General features: G+C 35.3%; 1 protein-coding gene across 3 annotated transcripts; it reads left to right on the top strand.

Moving 5' to 3' along the window:
• The first annotated feature begins 732 nt into the window (after positions 1 to 732).
• On the top strand, positions 733 to 15208 carry LOC141817895 (uncharacterized). 3 transcript variants are annotated; one of them, XR_012600881.1, is made up of 9 exons: positions 733 to 961; positions 1060 to 1232; positions 2736 to 2878; positions 3497 to 3674; positions 3829 to 4396; positions 7739 to 7851; positions 11855 to 12098; positions 14496 to 14797; positions 14894 to 15208. XR_012600881.1 is itself a non-coding variant. In XM_074705508.1 (8 exons), the coding sequence occupies exons 1-8, from the start codon at positions 743 to 745 to the stop codon at positions 14715 to 14717; spliced, it is 1857 nt and encodes a 618-aa protein (XP_074561609.1). In that variant the 5' UTR covers positions 733 to 742; the 3' UTR covers positions 14718 to 15208. The 3 variants fall into 3 exon arrangements, 2 of the variants coding, with proteins under 2 accessions (XP_074561609.1, XP_074561608.1); XM_074705508.1 differs by having other exon boundaries at positions 1063 to 1232; positions 14496 to 15208; XM_074705507.1 differs by having other exon boundaries at positions 14496 to 15208.
• The last annotated feature ends 2763 nt before the right edge of the window (positions 15209 to 17971 follow it).

Genomic DNA, 17971 nt, shown 5'->3' with positions numbered 1-17971 from the left:
TGCATAGGGGCATTGGCATATCAGACACACTTGTCTTAGCTTATAGAAACTAGGAAATGGACATGAATAGCAGTCTGGAGCCTATTACAGGGGTGTAATCTTACTTGACCTGCCATTTTAGGATTAGTTGTTTTCCAACATTTAATGCATGCAAGGGCGGAATTGTATATTTAATTTAATGTTTGCTGTTGATAAATGCTCAAAAAGTATCAACTGTTGATGTGACTTGGCGTATCACCCTTTCTGTCTACCATTCATGGTTGGGTCATAGCATCCTACTGGGGAAATAGCTCTTTCAGAGGCTCAGAGTCCAAGCCTAAAGCTTGTCTTTGATCATCTTTTGTCCAATATCGAATTAGGTTTTACCAAACATCCTAGTGGTGAAATCCTGTGTCTTTGAGGGCTAGATGTCATATAGCATCAACAATGCTTATCTTGTATGTAATTCATTCAACTCAAAGTCTGAGCCTGAGCTTTGATCTCCAAACTCAACCTTTCCATTAGAATCAGATGTTCTAGGCCTTTTGTTTGCAGTTGCTGGTTTGGTTTTTTTCCTCTTCAAAGAATATATTGAATACTTTGGTTTCATGTCATTGATGTCATGCAATTCAAAATAATCCCTTATCACCTTTTGATACCTTGGTATATTGAAAATAAGGTATACAGATGCTTTACCTGTTTACTTTCAGCATTAATGTTGTGTCTTTTGGCTTCTATTTGTTGCAGAATTCTCAATATTACTATGGATGAGCTCCAAAGCAATTTTAATTCAGTTGCTTCAGATACTAAAAAGAGTTCTTCAAATTATGCAAGGAACTTCTTGGAATACTGTTGTTTTAGAACCCTTGCTCTCTCTACTCAGGTTTCTGGCCATCTGTCAGACAAGACCTTTCGACGGTTGACATTTGATATGATGTTAGCCTGGGAAGCACCTGCAGCTGAAAGTCAGCCTACACTCAAGGTAAAGATTGACATTCATCTTTTTCATGGTGTTATTCTCAATGATTTTGGACAAAGGTTTCCCTATTCATTTTGAGTTCACTGATCTTAGCTTTACAGCAGGTGGATAAAGAGAGAACTGCAGGCATAGAGGCCTTTTCTAGAATAGCCCCTGCTATTCCCACTATTGCAGATGTAATTACTTGTTTCAATCTTTTTGATGTGCTCACTACTTCAACTGGAGGTCGACTTACTTTTGCGGTCTATGAGAAATACCTAGGTGCATTAGACAGGTACCTCTGCATAAAAAAAGGAATCTGGTTTGTTAATATTTGTGTATTGTTGGTGATTTTTTTGGTTGGTGTTCGGTTGTAGACTAAATTAGAAATATCCTGCTAGTTACTGAATGGCTGTTACCTCCAACCCTAAATAATTGGGACTCATGATTTTTTGTTGCTTAATGAATGGTTGTTAATTGTGCAGTTAGTTATCAGCCTATGTTCGTTAATAGCTATGAATTATATAACCTTAGATCAACTCTATTCTTCCCTCCATTTGCACTATACAATTATTACAAAAGACATCTTGTGCCTCTGTTTGGAAGAGTTATACAAAAGGATGACCCCACACCTCCACTCAAAATACATTTAGAAGTGTTTATGTCAATGAATCACCCAGAGACATGAATGCCTCCTGCATCAGCACATCTTGTAAGTAAATTTAGTTTGCTTACTCTTCAGTTCAATATGTGAATTATATAGGATAAAAAAAAAGATGATGAAAGAAACCACAACAGTAGGATATAAATGACCCATACACTAAGGACACAGAAAGTGAATCTGGTAATAAAATACTTCCTCTTTCTTATCATCAAAACAATTAATCATCTTTTCTCCTTTGATTTTTTTTTCTAATTCTTCTATAAATAACTCTTGCATCAAGAATTGTAGTTGAGATGCATCAAGGTTTAAAATACCACTTTTGAGACTATTTTGGTTCTTGATCGAAGTAGTTTAGTATTGGTAAACCATGTCAAGGTGGGTGTGGTGATGAAATGGGAGGAAGAGGAAGAAGGGGAGAGGACAAAGAGGCAAAAACTGGATAGGAAGATTGAGAATAAGAAGGAAAAAAAAAAGAAGAGGCAAAAGAAGTGGATGGATATGTACCTACCGCTGCTGCCAACTCAAACTTGGGTTCACCTGGAAAATTGTTCACCCACCCTTCGTAGCCGCCACAAATGCCTTATCAAACCTTCCTCCATGCTTCTTATAGAGATCACTTTTGCGTAGTTGCTGGTGATGTGATATGCCATTTGAGACCTGGTGTCACTATGCTGACACTTTTTGTGTCTCATTGTACGTATGGATGGGGTGGCAACACAGGATTCTAAACTGCTGACATGGCACACTTTTATCATAACTTTCCTTTAGCATGCATTCTTAATTTTATAAAGCATCATTGTGTGGAGTGCATGCTGTTCTTAATATCACTTTTGAATGACCCGGGTAGTTGAATTGTTTGTGGTCACTATATTCTTCTGTTTTCTTATGAATAATCTGTGTTAGAAGTGGTAGCAATCTGGATTACCAAAATCTTATGGTTTTGTCAGCTGTAAAAGAGTTTTATTCCATCCACTAAATGCAACTGAACTGGATGTCGATTCCTTGATGTCTGGGTGAAAGTAGGAAGCAGTATACATGTCATATGGCCATTTCTCATAATTTAAGATTACTTCTTGAGGATTGCACTGTAGAGTGGAAATCGAATGTATAATTTCTCCCTTTTTCCTTCTATAGAGCAATAAAGAAGATGAAAGCTCAGACTGAATCACCTCTTCTTTCGGGTCTTCGCCTCCCTAGAGAAGAAAGGATCCTTGAGATGGACGGAACATTGACCACCCAACCAGTGCTTGAACACATGGGAACTTCTACATGGCCTGGTACATCTTCTGACAACCCACTCTGTTTTAGTTAATGGGGAGAATATACAAATGATCTATGATGTAGAGGACCAAGGTTTGATATCTCGAATCGTTTTGCTTGATACCGGCGAAAATTTTCGTTTGCCAGCGGACCGATACCAGCACAGCATTCCGGCTAGGATGGAGGCGTTGCACAGGTCCCGGTCTCGTGGCCTACGCTTGCATCGGGCGATCACAAGGATTTTTTTTAAAACTTAGGTTTTAAAATTTATGTTTTAATAATCAACTCCTAGTTATAATTGAGATAATTTAAATAGATTTAATTAAAGCCTCTTAAAATTATCCTATTATTTTTTAAAAATATTTTATTTTATTTTTTTATTTTTAAATATTTAGATTAAATTTTTTATTTTTAGTTAATATATTATATATTTTAAAAATATCGAAACTATACCTGCACAACACGATACGATACCGAAACTGTATCGTTTCAGTCCGGGACCGAAACGTCGGCACAACTTGATATTTTAAACCTTGTAAAGGACAACTTACTTTAAGCACCTCTTATGATTTTGAGAGCTAATCCATCAATCAGTTATGAAAATCTATTAATTCCTCAAGTTCTGTTTATTGCAGGGAGATTGACACTGACGGACCATGCTCTCTATTTTGAAGCACTGCGAGTTGTAACCTTTGATAAACCAAAGGTGTATGAACTTGCAGATGATCTAAAGCAAAGTATCAAGCCTGAGTTGACTGGGCCATGGGGTTCCCGCCTTTTTGATAAGGCTGTTATGTACAAGTCAATATCTTTGTGAGTTGCTACATTAAGTTGTAATATAAAACTTACATTGAATGTCTATGTTGTTTTTTTTCTAATTGATTTGGGTAATCTTAATTAATTATTGAAGAACAACCCGTAGCAGTAAATATTCAGTTAGTAATATAATTTTCTATCTTCCTTTTAGATCAGAACCAATGATCATGGAGTTTCCTGAGCTTACAGGTCATTCACGTCGTGATTATTGGCTAGCTATTATGCGAGAAGTTCTTTATGCCCATCGATTCATTCAGAAGCATGAAATAGAAGGTGTTGAGAAAGAAGAAACTCTTTCAAAAGCCATTCTTGGTATTCTACGTATACAAGCCATTCGAGATTTACTTCTGCCAGCAGTTATCAAATATGAGGCACTTCTGATGTTCAATTTCTGCGATCAGCTTCCTGGAGGTGATGCAATATTGGAAACACTAGCTAATGTAATAGCCTCTAGGAGGTTGGATCGAACTAATCAATCCACTTCAAGAAGTGGAATGTACTCTATATCTACTTTGGGAATTTTGTCAAATCTAGGGCTCGTATCACAAGTTTCAACTGAAGACAAGCTTCTTGTTGGTGAAATAGTTGTCGGGGAACTGACTTCCTTAGAAAGGGCAGTGAATGATGCTAGAATTAACTACAAACAGTTAGAGAAAGCACAAGCTACAATAGATGGAGTCAAAGTAGATGGTCTTGATACAAATTTGGCAGTGATGAAGGTACTGTATTATTCTTTGCTGTTACGATTTAATAGTGTCAACCACTTTTAGAGTACTCTTTTATACCTTGTACTTTAGTCTGTTTGATTTGTATTATAATTAATAGGTTCTATATGTGGATATGTGGTTATTAGGTATTATAATAATACTATATATGGGTCTTCTAGTTCTTTCTCTGATCAATATGCTATCAGATTTTATCCCTCAACTTGGTATTAGAGTGGGTTCTCTATTAGAGTTAACATTTACTTTTCAGGGGAGGCTCCTAGTAGATAAGATGGCTTCTTGGCCTCCCTCCCTTCTGCTCCTCTCTCTTCTCTCCTAGTTCTCCCTCTTCCTCTGCATCACGCTCTCTCATCTCTTCCTATCATAGTCTTCATGATTAATCGTCCCCTTCAACAACAGTGACCTGCTAAGTGCTAACGTCCAAAAAATACAGGTAGAGATTTTGCTACCGCTTTTCTCCAATGGTTCCTCAAACCTATTGGAGAACCACCCATTTTCGAGTCTGGTCAGACCCACACCATTTTCAGTCTTCACTTTTAAATCAAGCACATCTGCCACAACCAAGCTGGTAGAACATCTTTGTCGACCAAGACTTCCTGCAAAAATGAGACACATTCTTTTGATATCGTTCTTTTTTGCTAATTTGAAGTTGACACCCATTCAACACTCCATCCGCGGTGGTGACCTTGGCTAGTCCCTCTCTGTCACACTCATGCTTGACTTTTGATGGAGTTTTCATTGATGACGGTCAGCTTCTGGGTGGGATTCTCCCACCAACCTTTCTACCTACAACAAGATCATTATAGTTGCACCTGTCAATGTCCTGAAGAATGGCTATAGCCTCTTACTGCTCGTTGACATTTAATGTTTTGCAGTTTTGAATAATAACTGTGTTGCTAGAATCTTCTGTGCATCTGGTCTGTATTGGCTTCTCAACTGATGTGCTTCAAATGAAGAGCTTAGTCAACTTGCTAAGCTAGCTGGTTTCCTTCTAAATTCCCTGATACACTCTCTGGTTGTTAGGGGATGTTGCATAGGCTTGGAAATTAGTTTAACTTGTATGATCTTGTGTCTTCCTAGATCCATCGTAATTCTTTTTTGCATTTTCTATGGAAATATTTGTAGTCTTAGATAGGTCTAAAAGCATAATCTTCTCTATGGCCGAGCCATTCAAGAGGGAAATGCTTTTATCCTAGCACAGGAAATTAAGATCATTTATTTTGAGGTATTTAGTCATGATCTTTTAAAACGATAGGGATGTTAGTGAATTCTCGTGAAACAGATGGGATATTTTGGTGGTCTTATAATAGGTTCCCTACTATATCTGGTCTTGCACATGCAGACAATATGACTAGCTAAGTTTAAATATGCAAATTGGGTTTAAAATGGCCATTAGTAGTCTTGTGCACCCTCAATGCTTGTTATCAAGACATCTCATGGATCAACTTTTGGTGACTAAGGGTGATCCAGCGATGCACTATATCAAGCAAGAGACACCTTTATTAGTTTTACTCATGATTTGAAATCTTGTACTGTGTTGGGTGGCATCGTTGAAATGTGTCATTCCTATAAATTACTGAAATCGCTACTATTCGGCAATCTCTCCTGTGTTGTTGTGCCGATCATTTTGATGAGCATTCTGTCAAGCCAATACTTGACACCCCCGACATGCTACAACATAAATTAAGATAAATTGAGTAATATTGTTATTTTTTTAGCTTGTGTTCATATAAGATAATTGCCAAAATTGTATTATTGCAGGTGAAACACAAAGTCCTAATTTAAGTATGTAGTTAACTTATCTTATACTTTTTCTTCTTCATCTCCTTTCTCCTTCCGGTTCCAATTTGTAACAGACACCATATATCAAAAGATCGGTACAATATTGAAATAATAGCATTCTAGTCAAAAATTGAAACTTCAGCATGACTTGAGATTTTAAACGTAGGTTTTACTAGAGCTATTTGCTGTTTCTACTTGCAATGCTCGTATAAATCTACATGAACTTCCATTGTCTGGAAGAACCTATACATAGTCAAATGGACAATTTTCTTCAGTATTGGTTAAATTGGAAGGCTTCTACCCCAACCCAGAATTTGTCACAGCCTTTCCATATGTGGACTACTAGACTAGCACTTCTATAAGCCGACAATCTGCTAGTTTTACAAGCTAATGAGGATAGTCCTTTTGCACCACATTGTTCTTTAAAATTTAAAATTAAGTGATGATTTAAGACGGGTTTTGTTGATGAAGTTTTGGTAAATTGATATGTGCCTATGTCAGGTTTTACTTCAAACTAGGTATTTAAATTGAGACAATTTAAGCATCTAAAGGGATGGTTGAAATCACATCTAAAGGCATAATTTAGCAACAGAGTCACCGTCAATAAGTGGATCACATAAACTTAAACAATGAAACTGTAACTCTGATCTCAAGTGACGACTTAATAGAGTGCAAGCCTTTGAAGGGAAAATTGATCCACATTTCACATAATAAAATGGTTCATTAGAGTCAAAGGACGAAAGTAAAGGGCAATGCTAGAAGGCAAACATTCAACCTATTTCCTTAACCACTTATCAGTGAACGGCTCCTGTTACCAAACAGGAAGACATTATCTAGGCCTTCACTCAACATTGTATTGGCTACTCCACAGGGTGCTACTATTTTGCTTGATTGAGACATTATATGGTGTGATTACTGATCTTTCTGTTCTTTATGCTTCTTTCTCTGATGAGGAATTCACTATGCTAGGTACCTAGAAGATTCACTATGCTAGGTACCTAGAAGATTAAACACCAAATTTTTACAAGCCTCCTGGGATATTCCTAAACTAGATGTTATTGCCTTGTTCTTCTAGTTTCATGTTGGTTCTTTTATTCAAAACAAATTAGTTATCTGTATATCATACTCATTTCCAAATGCCCAGAAGCCACCAAGGTTATTGAATTCGGGTGTTTGTAGTAGAAAATCTTTTAGTAAAATTGATTTCCACATTCCTTGCTATGTATATGTATTCCTAATGATTCCCCAATTTGTTGAAAATGTAGTCATAATGCCTGTCAAATCTTATTCCATGTAAACAGCTGAAAAATCTAAGTAACATGATGCCACAAATTAGAAACTAGAAACTTAAGGGTGGTGTCATTATAATATTAGATAATCCAACCGTTTTGGAAAAACAAATACTATTGCTGGCCTCTTCTAGAGGCTTAACATGAAGTGAAGACTCTGTATTTACAATTTAGATGGTGCATTTCATGAGGAGTATTTTTTATGCATCATTGAAGGACCGGTCACTGCTAATTTCTTCCTTATTTGATTTCTTTAATCTTGCAGAAGCTCCTTCGACCTATGATTCAACTGGGAGATTTCCTTATTTCTATGGCTTCGTGGGATGAACCTATCAAGTCCATAGTTTTCTGTTCTTTATCTTGTTTCATCATTTTCAGGTGTTATTCTAGTAATTTTACTTGTTACTGAAAGATGTTAGATAGTTTACTCCAATCTGAATTAATTTTTGTTATGCTCAGCTCCTTACCATCAATATATTTTAGAGGCATTTTATACATATAGATCTCATATTTCTGCAAAAATATGCTTCACGAAGAACAATGGTTGTTTCCTGCTAACGTTTGATAATATGGAAATAAGAATAACTATTCTTTGAGGGACATAATATGAAGAACTATCGAAAAATTATATTCCATGAAGATTCTCCAGATCTACTTTATGGGATTTATATGGGAATAAATATGTAGGACTGAGAACTTATAACACTAGATATGGACATTATTATCTGCAGTTAACAATATAGCTTGAAATATAGTTTAATGGCAGGACAGAATTCATGTAGCAGATTAAATACTTAGACTCACGGCCTTTTGTTGTCATAGTATGCAGCATACACTTCTTGGCAGGATAGGTTTCTGTTAGCTTGGTGATGAATATTCCATTCAGTCAGCTAAATTTATTCCACATGAGAAAACTCGGGCTATTATTTATTCAATGGATGAACATTGAGAAATTTTATTCTTTTCATTCAGAAAAGTTGTAGCAAAGAATCTTCATATACATGCAATTATCCATTTAAAACAAATATTTTGACTCCCATATTTCTAGTATCCGAACATTTGGCAGCTTGATGCTTGTTTGGTGTACTCTATCTGTTGTATGATGTTAACTTTCACTATTAATGTGTTAGCATTATTCCACTTCAGATGATTGTCAGAATACTCATTGATTAGAGTTTCTTTTGACTTTTTCCACCTAATTCTCATTGTGGGGATCCATTTTGTTATTTCATCTTCCTCTTCCTTAATGAGAAAAGTCTATCATAAAACAAATTAGTGAAACTATGAGAAATATTTGTCAAGGGAGTTAAAAGGGTCACACTTATGACATGGGTAAAAAAATAATCAAGATATGTTCCTAAATAATTTTTGTTGAATATCTACGATGTTCTTATCGTAGAATTAGCTGCTGGTTTAGAATTTAGGGAATATTGATTTATTTCAGCATGTTAAAAATTCATGTATTGATGTAATTTCAAGTGGCTACATAAGAGTGACTTGTGATTAGGATTCAAAAATTCCACTATTATGAATCAGACTAGAGCCCATTCTATCCCAACATGACTATCTTTGAAGAGTGGGACATCTTTTTAGTACATAGAATGGACCATTGTACGTTTCCTTGTAGGACTAATGGGCATGGAACATTCTATCTTCAACATTTCCTCGCACATGCATCATGACTTAGAGATACTTAGAATACGAGCCTAGCTCAAAGTCCATTGCATCTCAAACATGGTACATCCTTATAACATATTGACATAATGAATCACAAGTCATCAAACATATTCATGTAACGCTAATAGGCATAGAACACCGTAGCTCAACACATTATACAATCCATTTTAATTGGAGGGATGAAGAAAAGTGTAGAAAATTATACCATTTTTAAGAAAGGAATTCAAGCAACAATATGATTATTCCATCATTTAATATGTTTGTAGAATTATTCATTTGTATACTTTGGTATGTACATCTTATATCTCCATCTATACCCATTCAAAACCTAGACTTCAAAAGTTTTTGCAAATGGAAAATAGAGAAATATAGCCTTGCTAATTTTCTATTTATTTTTACTGGGAAAAAATCAAAAGGGTGTCCCCTATTTCCATTATCATCAAAAGGGCACTCTGCCTATTTTTCATCCAATAATGCTCTTGTTCTAGCACGTTATTGTAGTAGTTTTGGTCAAAATTCCTATAACGTGTAACAACTTTGGTCAAAACTAAACAATGTGGAACAATTTGACCAAAATTATTTGTAGTAGCTTTGAACAAAACTCCTATATGTTGTAGTAGCTTTGGCTGAAACTACTGCATGTTGTAACAACTTTGGACAAAACTACTATATGTTATAGTACTCTATGTGTAGCAGTTTTATCAAAACTGTTATAACAGTATAGAAGATTTTGACCAAGTTCAAGTAATTTTGACTAAATTGGATAAGGGTATTCTGATAAAGTTGGACCAATTTTGTTCTATGTTATTAGTAGTTTTGGACAAAACTGCTATACTGCTGGAACAAGGCATTTTGGGGATGAAAAATACAATGGGGTGCTCTTTTTTTTTTTTTTTACAAATGGATTGCTCTTTTGACAATAACAAAAATAAGGGGCTCATTTTCATTTTTTCCCCTTTAAAAATCACCATGGATAAAAATGTCACCAGAACACTAACTTGCTGCTCCAAGTTCATAGTTCTTAAGTATGTGCTAGCAGTTCCTTTACTCTTCCAAGAAACAATCATAATCCACCAACTAGCATGCAGTATAAGAATCAGGTTGCAAATAAACCTCTATGATATTTTATTGTTGCAACAGCCATAATATATTCATTTTGCCAATATGCAATGACAAAATATCTCTTGCTTCTTGTATCCTCTATTATGATCCCTCTACATGAAATTCTTGCCTTGATCAGGGGGTTTCCCACTTCCTGTCCCTCTTCATCTTTTCCCACCTTCCTGTTCCTCCTATATGTATTCTTTTCCACCACCTTCTCACTCTAATGGAAGAGTGAACTTATAGTAGGATCATCCTCTCTAGTGAGAGAATTCCCACCATTAAATTCAAATTGATTGGGCTCTTCATTCATGTCCACTGCAGTTTCAATCTTGATTTTACACAATAAGTTGAATTTTCCATTATTTTCCACAGACCTAGCAGCAGAAGTAATCTTACCGTCTGAGGACCAACATCTTCAAGAACAGGATTCAAATTGACGTCCTCCATAGTCCTTAAAATATCACTTTGAACCGCATAATTAACTTTTGAAATTCTTCAAGACAACTCTTATTATTACCGGGAAGATAGGTAGCAATATAAAATACATAATCAGTCTCATTGCTAGCTTAGGGGTTTCTCTGAGCTCTTGACATTCAGTCGATTTTGGCACCATTGAATGTTGAGAAAGTTGCAATTTGTGTGATTCTACCAAAAACTTTACAACCACTATTTTTCTGAATTTCCAGTTATAATTTGACACTGATATCAAGATCATAATTTAGTGAGTTAGAAGGTTGTTCAGGCATAGCTTTGTCAGCACTTGCCTCAACACATCCTCTAGCATAACCAATTCTCTCTTATGAGCAATCATCAATTTTATGAAAAATAGAGTGCCCACTGTCATTAGAATATGGCTAAATATCCTAAGTAGAATGTAAAGAGTCGATGGCAACACCTGTAAGCAACACATTGAAGGGTAAGAGATTAAGGAAAAAGGAGATACAGATGATATTAAAAAGCAAGCACCACAGGCCAGATTCCATAAGCCAGGATTTTGTTTCATTGTGATATCATTACAGATAATTCCCTATCCATATGCACATTATTGAACCAAGCAGAGCCGTAGATTCCTGTTTGTTTCTTGGTTTTTAAGTAAGTATTAGAAAGAAGCAAGGTTTACGGGAATGCAAGTTGCTATATTTATTGATTTCTTAGGATAGGCACACACTTTCACTCGTTTGAATCTCTTGCTTTACTTTTTTTTTAGAAAGAGAAGAAACATAGAACATGGTTTCTGTCAATTACACTAATATCTCCATTTTGAAAGGACCGTTGATTGCTTTGATCTTATGAAATCTTGTTCTCAGAGTATGCTATTGTGATATACAAAAGCAATGAGAATATTAATTAATCTATTTTACATAATTACTGAAACCTATAACAGTGCGCTAATGTATGCTTTCTGTTATTTAAGTGTCACAAGTCTCTTCATACATTTAGTTTTTCTTCTACTCTATGATTCTAGGCCAAAAGCTTTTTTAAAATATTACAAAGTTGAAGCTACATTGCAATTAGATTAAGAAGCTAACATTTTTTATCCAAGAGTTATTGCGAGCGTAAAATACATGTTCGTGTTTCAAAGTTGACTGTTCGAATGCAGGGAATGGCTTGGATATGCTGTTGTTATGCTACTTTTATTTCTTGCCATCTTCATGCTGCTTACTCGAATAAGTAACCAAGGAAAGCCGATTGATCAGCTCAAGGTTAAGGTTCCACCTTCAATGACCACAATGGAACAGATATTGGCAGTACAGAATGCCATCTCTCAACTTGAAGAGCTGGTCCAAGATGGAAATATTTTTCTTTTGAAATTACGAGCGCTTCTACTGGCTGTTTGTTCCCAGGTTTTGATTTTTCACCCCTTTGTTATATGATAATTGTTATTTGTTTTCATATGTAACACACTTGGATGCTATCATTGACACAAATTATTATGCTATGGAGGATTATGTAAATATATAATGTCTATTATTATAATATTCCTATTTATCAATAATATCTATATAAAGGTAGAGGGGGCTACCTGGGCTTCCTTGAGGAGGAAGTTCTAATTTTTCCCTCAACATGGTATCTGAGCCTCCTCTTTCGTATTTCTCTCCATGTTGACCCTTCATCAAGTCATCCATCTATTTGCTCTCCACATTCTTTTTTGTGTCGCCCACGTCCAATGCCACTTGTAACCCGTTGCCTACATGCTCCTCCATATTGTGACATCCTCTAGCACTGTATGGCCTCCACTGGAACACTCCAACCCACTTATCCTTCACTTGCGCATGACAGCCCGTCCATCTCCGTGCTAGTTTCTCTTAGCCTGCATGCGCTGCTCGACCTTTGCTTGTGCAATGATTGTTCATGCATCTTTATATTCTTGTGCATGATTGTTCATGCATCTTTATATCAGTCTGCCTCCCCCATTGTACGTGCTTCTACTCCACCCACATGTATTTGTCCAATGTATCCTTCATGCAATGCAAGTCACACGTCCATGTGAGCTCCAACGCACCAATTTTTTTGTCAGATTTTCAAAATGCCTTGTGCCCCTCCGCCAGTGGGTTGGATCACCTTTTCTAGTCCTCTATTTAAATTAGTAACTAAAGGAGCATTTGGATCTTCATGGCCCATGATGGCTCCCCTACCCCAGCCACCCATGCACATCCATTCGTGCACCTCCACATGCATGCACCTCTCTAAATGCATCTTCACATAGCATAAAATAGGGTCAACCGAGTGCATGTGAGGTGGTTGATCTGGATTTATGATCTTTGCACGTGTATTATTTCATGGAGACCTCAAGTTGGATGAGTTTCCCTCTTTTTGTGCAAGTTCATTTTGCATGTGCGTCATCATCGTCTCTGAGCAAGCCCCAGTGAGTTCATTCAACACATTTTTATTAATGGCTGAGCCCTTATGCATGTGTCATTACGTGCATGTTAAGCTGACTTGCCTTCTTTCTCTATGTGTGTCACTCACTGATCTCGAGCCAATGTGTCCTCTGCATGTGTCATTCTACGGATCTTATCTCTCTCTATTAAGTGCGCAATTCTATGGATTATTCAAGATAGAATTGTACTCTTCTCTTTGCATGTCATTATATGGACATTTCAAGACGGATTTATTCTCTCTTCTGACCACGTGTTATTCCATAGACTTCTTTTTAGATCATTCTAAGAATTTTTATGTCATTCTGATTCTGCGCACTTCTCTAGTTTCTCCTCCAGATGAGTATCATAGGTTGTATTAGTTGAATATATTTGTAACAAATTGATTTTTATATTTGAATCAATTTGAGGGAAACAATATGGATTGCAATGCAAATATAGAATAGGTAAGAGGTTTATTGTAATATTCCTAGTTATCAATAATATTTATGTAAAAGAAGGGGCTACCTAGAGTTCCTTGAGGAGGAAATTCTATTTTTTCTCTCAACACAGTATAAATGCATTAGGATGAGTATTCATAATTATTCACTAAGATAGGGAACTTTAAAATTAGTATGTACATCTATGTCAGTAGTCCATGGATTCTAACCTTTCCAACCCTAAGAAGAGGCTGGATGCACTTTGCACCATTGTATAAAGTGAAGTTAATCATGTTTTAGTCATTGTTTCATAAGGTCAAAAATGTATTATCAATGAATCCCAAGCAAATTTGAAGGTTAATCAAATAACTTAATTGGGAATAAGCAAGTAAATTTTCTTTTGTTTCATATTCTTCATGTTTGTAAATGATTGATACTTGGGAATTTGAAATGTTAAAGAAAGATTATATTTGGTTTAGTAGTTATTGATTCTTTCGTGGCTGCATTTACTAGGATGAAAATATAGGAGGGGGAGAGAAAGTAACACAAATGGGATGCTCCATGTGCAATCCTTTTTCTCTCCATCCCCTCCCCTCCTCTCTTTCTACCCAAGTAATCCCTGCCTGCAGGAAGGAGTGAAAGAGATGGATTGCATTATAAGGCATAATGTTATCAATATATTTTAACATGATTTAGGAATTATTACAAAAAGAAACACGAACGAGCAGTTACTATTGTAGTGTCTGGTGGATGGACTGTATAAAACGTGAATAGTATAATCATGTACGTATATATAAAATCTGCAAGTGAATCTCCGTGTACTGTCAATCTGCTTTACCTTTAGGAGTTTTTTTCACTGATCTTGTAGTCATTTCCCTCTATTTGTGTAGGCATTTTAATACCAAATTGGTGTCTGTTTTAACTGTTTGATTCTTCTGGGCAGGCAACAGATAGAGCTATATTGGTTCTGGTTTTACTGGCATTGGCAGTAGCTTTTCTGCCTACTAGGTTTTTACTCATAATGGTATTCCTTGAAATATTCACTCGGAATTCACCTCCACGAAGGGTGTGCTCTGAGAAATTTATGAGAAGATTCAGGGAATGGTGGTTCAGCATACCTGCAGCTCCTTTTCTTCTTGATGGAAATGATAAGAAAAAGAAGTGAACATATTTTCCATGACCATTGTCCATAATGTAGTTATCTGCATATCACCGGTGAAGAATCCTGCTGTCCCAGCTCTCTAGGTCTCTACTGTGGCCCCATGCCAAAATCTCTGTTTGATTGTTAGATTATACTTTTTGCTGCTTTTTTTGATCCCCCGTTTATTTTACCTTTTATAGGTATGTAGAACCATTGCTTTGTGACGAGTAGATGACGATGGTAGACAATGTTCTTTGAATTGAACTCCTCTTTGTTCCATCATATCCTTCATATAGAACAGGACTTTGAATACTTCTCTAGGTTTGAGGTTCTTATACAAAAGAGTTGATATTGACCAAATTCTGTAATTTGTTGCAATAGCTTCTAGCACTGAAACTACAATTGCTAGGAAACCTTGTTCTCCTTCTATCAGATAAGAGAATTGTTTTTCAGTTTGCGGAAGCTTTCCTCTCTTCCGCCAGCTCAATCGCCTCGAACAATGCAAGCTTAATTCTGCTGTATTGTTTTCTCCAAGTTGTAATTCTTGCTTTATTATCATATGGCAATGCAGTTTCTCTCTTTAGCTAGATGGCCTTGAACAATGCAAGCTTAATTCTTCCGTAAAGAAGAGTTGAGAAATTGTTTGCTGTCTGTTGTAACACATGCTATATTTTGATATAATGTTGGGTAATGATTAATCATGTCGCCTATGTTTAAGGTCAGGCATATTTATATATGTCGAGGAGGATCAACCGGATAGCAGGTGGGTGTTAACATAAAAAGTACTCTATAAGATTAAGTCTATTAAGTAAATAGAAAAAAGGGATAATTGGAGAGAATTAATCTATTCAAAACTAGGTAAAATGAGAGACGATTAAATTCTGACTTGTACAATCTAACATTCTTTAATGGTATCAGATGCCTGGTAGCCATCCTTACCGTTATGTGTTGGAGTGCTATCAGCAGGGACACGACAATATCTCCTTCAAAGCAGCTTGAATCTTCTTAGTCTCTTTCTTTAGTGAATTTTGATGATTATAGAGTATATTGCCATCGCTAGTTGCAAAGAAGACGGGTGAAGAACTCACTAGCTTGATTTGAGATTGATTTATTTAGATATTAACGTCAATTTAAGTTGGTTTGATTTTTAAAATTTTTTATTTTAAAATTTATTTACTTGATTAATAAATTGAATATTAAAAAATTATTTATTCATTTTGAGAGTTATTTTGTTTACTTTTCATTTTGACAAAAAGCTTTGTTGATAAACAGGATCTACAAATTATATTTCATGGATATTATTCATAAATAATTCATAATCTTTATTTATGAGTATTAACAAATTAAATATATATATCTAAAATTATTAATTTAATTTAATTAATTATTTAAATTTATTTATTTATCGAGTGAAATAAATTTGTTCATGCATATTTAATTTATTTATACACTTTGACTTTATTCATAAGGATTGATGTTGCACCTTGTATAATTAGTTGTTGATCTTATATCTGAGTAAATTTGAGCAACAGATACACTTGTGTCAATCTTAACCTAACCAATTTATATCCAACCAAATCTAATTATTAAATGGATTCAATCTAATCTAAGGAGATGCCAACTTGACCTCACTCATAAGTATCTAGTCCCTGTCGTTGTAGTCCCCGGGGCAATGGTGCAACGGTAGGACATCCAGGTTGTAACTCAGGGACCCGCGGTTCGATCCCCAGCTGCGGCGTATTTGTAGGAATTTTCCTCCAAATGGGGAACGCAATCAAAGGATGCTGGGCATCTGGATTGGCCGTCGTTTGTGCTTCCCGATTTACCCTGGTGGTCGGTGGGAAGTTTCCGTGGGACCGGACCGACCACCCCCAGAGATGTGGCTACTGGGATTATCATTTTTAGTACCTGTCGTTGTCAGTTAGTTGGTGTCCGTTGCTTTTTTTCTATGGAAGATCAAAATATGATTGAAAAATTGTTGTGAAATTGAATCAGTTGGTTCAAATGGCTCAATTTTAAACATGAGTATATAACTTAGATGGCATTAGGGGGAAAAAATTTGAATGAGATGGAAACAAATTTTTTTTTAGAAAAAATCAAATTAGAATATGAGTAAAAAAACAGGTAGGTCATTGATTATGCGAATCCAAATTATACTTGTGTTTCATATTTTTTTAATCACAATAAATTATATTTAATCATCTTATTGTCTCCATATTGACGCCGAATGAGATAGCGATTATCCCGGGGGCAATATTGAATCCGTAGGTTAGACCGCGAACGTCGAAAACAATATTTTAAAACCTATTAATTCAGAAGAATAACAGGAGATAGGAAAATAAACAGCATCGCCGAAATTATTATTAAACAAAAACTTCTCCTCCTAAAATATCAACTCATAAGAGGTTTATATAGATCCAAACTCTAAGAAAGATTCCTCATAAAAAGCAAAATTTGTTAACAAACTCTAAAAGAAAAATTCCTCACAAAAAAGAAAATTTTTTTAACAGACTCAATCCTAAAAATCCTAAATAGATTTTAAAAAAATCTTAAAATAAAAAATAGAACTTTTCAAAACTACTTTAAATACCAAAAACTCCAAAAATTACTAAATATAAAAATTATCAAAATTAATAATAAAAATTTTTAGATGCTCCTGCATCAGTCGCCCCAGGTTAAAAGAAACTCGTCCTCGAGTTTAGAGTAGTGTTAGGTGATCGTCCAGGAAGAAGATCATCTTGTACCAAATCTATAAAATTCATTAGTAGTTGCTACACTTATTAACAAGAAGACATAATTATATACATCTAGGCCTAATTGTCCTAGGATTAAGAGAGCTAACAACAAAAAGAATAGGAGGAAAAGTGTTATTAGTTTTATATGACTCTAGATTTTCAGATAAAGAAAAAACCATTATAGGCCTACTTGAAGTAGACATGAATAACAATATAGGGATATATAACATATTTGTGTCCCAATTTTAATATGACAATAGCAGACTTTGTAAAACATATTAAGATTATGATACAAGCTAAAGGCTATGGAGAATTTCAAAGAAACAACATTCAAGTAGACATAATCTTTTTAGGAGAAATAATGAACAACATTAATAACAAATTTAAAATAAATATTCAAGGAATGATTGAAACTCTAACAACAAAAGGAATTTATTTCTTAAAACCCAGAGAATTTGATTTAGAAACCTTGGCTGGACTAGAATGGACAATAAATTTGGAACCACAGAATACCACCTTAAGACCTAATGATTGTTGGTGCAA

The sequence above is a fragment of the Curcuma longa genome, unplaced genomic scaffold (assembly GCF_044706935.1).
Source record: "Curcuma longa cultivar G26 ecotype Majalengka, Jawa Barat unplaced genomic scaffold, ITB_CL_G26_1.1 contig_22453, whole genome shotgun sequence".
Lineage (NCBI taxonomy): Eukaryota > Viridiplantae > Streptophyta > Magnoliopsida > Zingiberales > Zingiberaceae > Curcuma > Curcuma longa.
The sequence above is the reverse complement of the archived record's forward strand: the minus strand, read 5'-3'. Positions and strand labels throughout refer to the sequence as shown.